Source organism: Arachis ipaensis, chromosome B04 (genome assembly GCF_000816755.2).
Source record: "Arachis ipaensis cultivar K30076 chromosome B04, Araip1.1, whole genome shotgun sequence".
Lineage (NCBI taxonomy): Eukaryota > Viridiplantae > Streptophyta > Magnoliopsida > Fabales > Fabaceae > Arachis > Arachis ipaensis.
Window position 1 is genome coordinate 119046153 of NC_029788.2, and position 8172 is coordinate 119054324.

General features: G+C 40.3%; 1 protein-coding gene and 1 long non-coding RNA gene across 2 annotated transcripts; both read right to left on the reverse strand.

Moving 5' to 3' along the window:
• LOC110271259 lies at positions 1121-1660 on the reverse strand. The gene is made up of 2 exons (XR_002361766.1): positions 1578-1660; positions 1121-1443 (listed from the first exon to the last, which is right to left on the reverse strand). It is a non-coding gene; the product is annotated as an uncharacterized LOC110271259 (long non-coding RNA).
• On the reverse strand, positions 1793-2446 carry LOC110271593. The gene is made up of 2 exons (XM_021122587.1): positions 1984-2446; positions 1793-1895 (listed from the first exon to the last, which is right to left on the reverse strand). Exons 1-2 carry the CDS (start codon positions 2244-2246, stop codon positions 1793-1795), a joined length of 366 nt encoding a protein of 121 aa, XP_020978246.1. The 5' UTR covers positions 2247-2446.

The following is an 8172-nucleotide window of genomic DNA, read 5'->3' on the forward strand; positions in this document are numbered from 1 at the left end:
TAACAAAGACGAGGGAAGAAAATAATCTAATTAATACAACATATAAACCAAACACAGTATAACTCTTCTTAGCGCTGCTTCATTCGATTCCTGAAAAGTAAAGCTGTAGGGGGGTGAGAACCTAACCACACGGTCTCACCATGGAGTTTCAAAGTTGTCATAAGAAGATATTTAATAGGAAAACTGTTTTCAAGCTTAGTGATTATCATTGCCTTATGAATCGTTTAAAAAAACAATAGGTAATCGTTTAAAACCTTTTCAAAGAAACAATATTTAATCTTTCAGAAATCCGAAACCTTTCCCTTCTTATAAGAAAATCTCAATCAGAAACCAACCACGCAATCAAACAACACAATCTTTAATTCAGCACCAAAGTTCAATCTCAAATGTAGCATGCCAGGACAAACACAGACAAGGCAGACAAGGAAAGCACAAGTAGGCAGCAGTTACAACAAATAGTTCAAGGAGCAGTTACGAACAGTTTAGCAATTAGGCAAACCAAAACAAGTTCAAACTCAAGCAAAGCATACAAATGCATATGATGCATGCCTGTCCTATGGCTGATGAGGCTCATCTGTCGGTTATCCAGCCAACCCGACAAGTCTGAATTGTACTTAGACTGTCCCCCGACGTGCATCCCCAAGAGTCTATGCATAGCTTTTTCTCAAATAATCAATATTACTCAATGGGGGTAACATTTCCGGGAATTTATATAGTGCCCGGTCACACACTTACGTCGTAGGGTCAACAGAGTATCGAGTTTTCAACCTGGTACACGTGGTGGCAAGCCACGGAACTTAATCCAGGGAACCTCGTATCTCAGATATTTCTAATTCATAAGCCATGTGAATAATTCGAAGTTCACATCTCAACATTCTCAATATCATAATCATTCATCAAGCCAAATCTCATTTCCAAGTTCATTTCAAAGCCATATTTCAAATAAAATCCCCTTCATCCTCTTTTTCATTCTGTTCGTTAACAATCTCAATTCCAAAACAAAATTCTTTCTTTGATAGACAAATCAATCTTAAAACGTATAATGCTTAAGAACAAATCTTTTTAATTAATTAATTTCATTTATATTACTAAGTAACTCTAAACCAAGAAAATTCACCTTTCTTAATAATCAAGTAAATGACATTCCAAACCGGTTTTTATCCACAACCACACACCACTCACGCAATCAAGCACCCAATAATTCAGTCCAACAAACCATCACATCCATAAGACAAATATAATCACAGAAGTAAATCTCTTTGCATCAATATCTATTTATCACAACTCTGTAATATAAAATAGAATTTAAGAAAACCCCTACCTCGATGTTTCAATCGCAGAATTTAACTCAATAATCCCCTTTATCCCCAATTCATGGCGGCAGCAGCGATCTTAGCAGCTCCATTATCAATTATGACTTTGCAATAGATAAATCGACAGTGGCTAGAATGGAAACATATTTCTGTGATTAGAGTAAGGGTGGTGCAAGGAAACCAAATAGCAGTAGGATAAAGGCAGAAACATTATAAATTTCATAATTAAAGGAGTTGAAATCAAAATAGGAAGAATAGTGCTACCGGAGACAACAACATTCAGTAGTTCCAAACAAGGGCGGAAACGCCGAGATATGATAATAGTGACTTTGGTAAATTACACGGATCAGAACTAGCTGCGTAAATAAAACGGCACAAAGAATCAAAGCGATCTTACCCATGAACTTACCAAGATGAAAAGTAGTGGCTACAACGTCTCTCATTACAATCAATCAGCAGCAAGGACACAACCAGGTTCATCACCCAAAAACGGCAGTAATTGCAAGCTCCAGAACACCGATAGTAACAGCAGCAGCGGAGGTATCCATCGCACCTTCTTCCTTTTCTTGCTCGGACTCCTCCCTGCGGCGAACCCAACAGCAACAACAACAACTCTCACAATAAAGGTAAACTTAACGGATGAAGAAGCTGAAGCAGGGGTAGGGCTTACCAACAGATACAGGCTGAAAAGGCAGTTTCCAGCGCCAGCAGCAGCGACGAGGAGCTCCGGCAACGCAACAGCCGCGCGAGCAGAACGACGGTGAGCCCATCAACACGGCGGCGACAGCAGCTCCGCGATAGTTCCCTTCGCGCGCGTTCCCCTATTCGCAACTCAAACGGCGGCGGGATCTGATGATAACACGCGGTGGTTGCAGCGGCGTTCAGGCTCCAGCGACGGCGTGAATGGACCCTCGACGGCGACGGCGGTGACATTGCACAGCACGGCGGCGTGGCGGTGGTGCGACGTCAACAACAGAACACAGCTCCTCTCCCTTCTCGCGTTCTGTTCGACGGCGCTCTCTCTCCCTCTTCCCTTCGGCGGCAACGACGAGAAGCACGGCAGCTGGGCGAGGTGGCGGCAGCGCCAGTCATGGTCTCCCTCTCCCTTCAGATCTCTCTCTTCCCTGTTCCTCCTCCTCTTTCTGTAACTACTAATTTTATAATTTAAATATAGATAATAATTTAATAATTATAAAATTAGGTAAAATTCTAATTAATTATCAAAATCTGATTTAATTAGCTTTAATAAAAATAATTTCTGAAAATAAAATTTCTAATGAATAAATAAATTAAAATTAACTCATAATAAAATTTATTTAAAATTTCTGGATCTTACATATATATATAGTATACCTATACACAACAATCATAATTCGTTAGGAGAGAAACAAAAAGGGAGAGAGTAAGAGAGAGATAATTATTCAAACATCAATGACTCTTTGGGTTGAGTTTGAGACCTACCAGTTGCATGGTGAAGCTCAGGAGGTTCCTGATGAACAGTGGGTTGAGTTTGGGACTTACCAGTTGCATGGTGATGATCAGCACTAGTGGCAGGGCATGAGGCGCATTCTACAGCCTGACGGAATTGTGATATCTTGGGAGTTATTCCGAGAGGAATTCTACAAGAAATATTTCCCCACCTGAGTTAGAAATGCTAGAGAACTCGAACTGCTTCAACTTAAACAGGGCTAGATGACTATTACTGAGTACTGATGTGTGGAAAATGATCCAACACAAAACTCACCGGCAAGTGTACCAGGTTGCATCAAGTAATAATAACTCACGTGAGTGAGGTTGATCCCACAGGGATTGAAGGATTGAGCAACTTTAGTTTAGTGGTTGATTTAGTCAAGCGAACAAGAGTTGATTTGAGTGATTTGTATCCAACAGAAGCTAAATTACATGAAATTTAAAGGGGAAGGGGTAATTGACAAGAATTTAAAGTGCAGTAAAATTTAAAGAGCTGAATCTTAAAGTGCAAGTAATATAAATTGCAGAAACTTAAATTGCAAGAAATGTAAATAATTGAAACTTAAAATGCAAGAAATGTAAATTTGCTAGAATCTTAAAGGATTCAAGGAGCTGAGATTGCAGAATTTAAATAGGGAAAAGTAAATTGCAACAAGCAGGAAAGTAAAAGATGAATTGAATTGAAGTAGATCTCAAACAGAAAAGTAGATTAGCTTGAAGAAGCCTCAGCAGATAAACAGAAAGAAAAATGAAGGATCTCAGGGGTCAAGAGACTAGAAAACCAAATCTAGATCTCACTGCCTTCCTTGATCCAACTCAAAGAACAATTGCAAACAAATTAAAGATCAAACAGTAAAGAAACTTGAATTCAAATCACCAAATCTTGAATTATGCAGAGAAAGGAACAAAGAGATCTCAAGGTGAGATTGAGACAGAATTTTCTCAATTATCAACACCCAAGACTCAAGTAAAGCTTTGCAGAAAAGAAAACAAGAAAACCCAGAGGAAGAGAACTCAATTCTCCTCCCAATTCTCTCAGATCCAAAATCAAAGTAAAAACTCTCAAAATTACAAGTGAAATTTCTAAAAGAAGAAAAGGTGAAAGTAAAAGTAAAAGTCCTCTCTAAATCAAACTAACTTCTATTTATACACTTCCTTCTAATGATCTTTAAGCCTTGAATTTGGGCCCTTGGCCTTGATGGAATTGGATTGAAGATAGCCTCTGTTGATTGCTCTTGGTCTTGAGAAGAAACCCATTTGCATAATGGACTTTGGGATCATCCACGTTTGAGTCAACGTTTGAGGCAAACGTTGACTCAAACGTCTTGTATTAGCTTTATGCAGAATGGAGTTTTGCTGTCACTCACGTTTGAGTTTACGTTTGAGGTCAAACGTGAGCTCAAATGTGCTCCCTCCAAGGTAATTTTGCGGCCAACGTTTGACTTCACGTTTGAGGCAAACGTTGAGTCCTCCTGGGTGTGTTATTGAGCCAACGTTTGACCTCAAGTTTGAGGCAAACGATGGCTTCTCCTGGGTGTATTTTTGAGCCAATGTTTGACCTCAAGTTTGAGGCAAATGTTGGCGCAAACGTTGGCTTCTCCTGGGTTCTTCTTAAGCCAACGTTTGACCTCACGTTTGAGGCAAACGTTGGCACAAACGTGAGCTCTTCCCAGGGTGGCTTTGCTTATGCATTGGCCAATTGGCTTTTGCATGCTTTTTTTTTACTTTAATTCATAATGCCTATGCATTAGCCGTAAGCTTTATTTATTCATTGCATTAGTAATTAAAGTTTGCATGCTTTCATTGGCCATGGCATTCATTGGCTTAATTAATTAATGCCAATGCATTCAGGTTAAAGCCATTTGTTTTAATAATGCATTCTTTCATTGGCTTTAACAATGCATGCATTTCATTCATTCTTTAATGCCAATGATGATATCAATTAATCAAATGCATGGCATGCTTTCATTAATTCCGTAAAGCTTGAATTTCCCATGCATGTCATGGCTTCATGGTCATGGGCCACGCTTTCAAAAGCGTGGCCTAAAGTTCTGAAGCGTGCCCAAAATTCCCTTTTCCACCATTTCTTCACCTACAAATAATCAAAATAACCAATCAAAGTATCACCAAATTCACAAGGTTTAAAATTCATTCAAAAATCAATTAATTTAGGCTTAAGCCCCATAATTTTGTGCCAATTAAAGGGTGATTGATTGATTCAAAGAAACCATGCAATTTCACTCCAAATTACTAACTTATAATGCAAGAAAGTGCATAAAAACTAATGAAACAAGTGAAATTTGCTTGAAAAGCTAGCATATGATGACTTGTCATCAAGTACCCTAGTAAATTTGAGGAATTGTGCCGCTTCTCACGCATCTGTCAGGGAGCTCCTGAGGACTTTGCTGAGTGGAAGTGTATAAAGTATGAAGGAGTCCTTAGGAGTGACATTCAGAGCTTTGTGGCACCTATGCAGATTCAGGTGTTTTCTAAGCTGGTGAATAGGAGCAGGGTGGTGGAAGATTGTGTCAGAAGGGCTGCAGCAGAAAAAGGGAGTCTGAGGATGCCATTCCAGAAGACCACAGGGAGAAACTTTGCACCCAGAGGTAAACAGTTCAAGTGTGGTGGCTATGTCCCTCAGAACAATCAGGGGCAAGGCAACTCTAGGAGACCTAATACCAGTGCTAATTAGAGAAGGAGACAAGGGAAGCAGCCACAGCAGGATATGAGTTGCCATAGATGTGGAAAGTATCATTCTGGGCCATGCAGGTTTGGGACTGGAGTCTGTTACTCCTGTGGGTAGCCAGGACACTTGGCTAGTAGTTTCCCAGAGAAGAAGAGGTATGAGACAGGCAGAGTGCAACAATCAGGAAGAGTATACACTACTTATTCAATAGGCACTGAGGGGTCAGAGGCATTGATCAGAGGTAACTGTGAAATGGCGGGTAAAACTTTGAATGCTTTGTTTGATTCTGGAGCTTCACATACTTTTATTGCATTTAAGAAGGCTCATGAGTTAGGATTGAAAATAGTAGTACTGGGGTATGATTTAAAGGTATATAATGCCACCCACGAGGCTTTGGTGACTAGGTTAGGGTGCCCCCAAGTTCCTTTTCGAATACAAGGGCATAATTTTGTGCATAACTTAATTTGTTTGCCAATGACTGGTCTCGATCTCATTTTGGGATTGGACTAGTTATCCAAGAACTGCGTTTTCCTGGATTGCTCTGCGAAAGCAATGTATTTCATGCCTGAAGGCACTGAAGGGCTGGTTGTGGTAAATAACTATTACTTGAACTCCATGACGGTGAACTGTTCTGGGGCCGAATGTAAGGGGATATTGTTGTTAGCTGCGGGTGTCTCGGGTGATGATCAGAACTTAGGACAAATTCCGGTTGTGTGTGAGTTTCCGGAGGTGTTCCCTGATGATATTGATGAATTTCCACCAAAACAGGAAGTTGAGTTTGCCATTGATTTAGTACCTGGGGCTGGACCAATCTCGAGTATTCCTTACAGGATATCGCCTCTAGAAATGGTCGAATTGAAGTCTCAACTGGAGGATCTGTTGGGTAAGAATTTTATCCGACCAAGTGTATTACCGTGGGGTGCGCCGATATTACTGGTGAAGAAGAAAGATGGAAGTATGCACTTATGTGTTGACTATAGGCAGCTGAATAAGGTTATAGTAAAGAATAAATACCCGTTGCCAAGGACTGATGACCTGATGGACCAATTACAGGGAGCCGGTGTGTTCTCTAAGATTGATCTACGATCCAGATACCACCAGATAAGGGTCAAAGATGAGGATATTCCTAAAATTGCCTTCAGAATGCGCTATGGCCATTATGAATACACCGTGATGTTCTTCGAACTAACTAATACTCCGGCGATATTCATGGATTACATGAACAGAATTTTCTATCCATATCTGGATAAGTTTGTTGTTGTGTTTATTGACGACATTCTTATCTATTCTAAGACTGAGGATGAGCATGCAGAACACTTGCGAACAGTGCTACAAATTTTGAAGGATAGGAAGTTGTATGCCAAGCTATCCAAGTGTGAGTTTTGGATGTCTGAGGTGAAATTTCTTGGTCATGTGGTGAGTAAGCAAGGAATAGCAGTGGATCCTGCTAAGATTGAGGCGGTGATGAATTGGGAGCGGCCAACTTCAGTGACGGAAATCAGGAGTTTCTTAGGCTTGGCGGGTTATTATCGAAGGTTCATCAAAGGATTTTCACAGCTCGCTTTGCCTTTACCGAAGCTGACCAGGAAGGATGTTCCTTTTGTATGGACTCCCGAGTGCGAGGAGAGTTTCCTTGCCTTAAAATAGATATTGACTACCGCCCCTGTATTAGTGTTGCCTGAGCCGAGAGAACCATTCGAGGTGTACTGTACTGTGATGTGTCCTTGAAAGGTTTGGGATGCGTGTTGATGCAGCATCATAAGGTTGTAGCTTATGCCTCACGTCAGCTAAGGCCACATGAAAGAAACTATCCAACTCATGATTTGGAACTTGCAGCCATTGTCTTCGCCCTGAAGCTTTGGAGGCATTATCTCTATGGAGTGAAATTTCAAGTCTTATCGGACCATAAGAGTCTGAAGTACCTGTTTGAACAAAAAGATTTGAATATGCGTCGGAGGAGGTGGATGAAACTCCTGAAGGATTATGACTTCGAGCTAAACTACCATCCAAGAAAGGCGAATGTGGTGACAGATGCTTTGAGTAGGAAATCCTTATGTGCCACTGATGAGCGGATAATTTATACGCTTTTTGGCATTGTTTTTAGTATATTTTCAGTATGATTTAGTTAGTTTTTAGTATATTTTTATTAGTTTTTAATTAAAAATCACATTTCTGGACTTTACTATGAGTTTGTATGTTTTTCTGTGATTTCAGATATTTTCTGACTGAAATTGAGGGACTTGAGCAAAAATCAGATTCAGAGGTTGAAGAAGGACTACAGATGTTGTCGGATTCTGACCTCCCTGAACTCAAAGTGGATTTTCTAGAGCTACAGAACTCCAAATTGCACGCTTCCAATTGCGTTGGAAAGTAGACATCCAGGGCTTTCCAGAAATATATAATAGTCCATACTTTGAATAAGTATTGACGATGTAAACTAGCGTTCAACGCCAGTTCCATGCTGCATTCTGGAGTCAAACGCCAGAAACAAGTTGCAAAGTGGAGTTCAATGCGAGAAACACGTTACAAACTGGCGTTCAACTCCAAGAATGACCTCTCCACATGTAAACTTCAAGTTCAGCCCAAGCACACACCAAGTGGGCCCCGGAAGTGGATTTCTACATCATTTACTCAATTATGTAAACCCTAGTAACTAGTTTAGTATAAATAGGACTTTTTACTATTGTATTAGACATCTTGGGA

Excerpts from the sequence above, each read along its gene's own strand:
- LOC110271593 (XM_021122587.1), bottom strand. The coding sequence starts at position 2,246 with ATGTCACCGCCGTCGCCGTCGAGGGTCCATTCACGCCGTCGCTGGAGC. Across the intron at positions 1,896-1,983 it reads TTTTCAGCCTGTATCTGTTG|GGAGGAGTCCGAGCAAGAAA; the intron begins GTAAGCCCTACC and ends GGTTCGCCGCAG.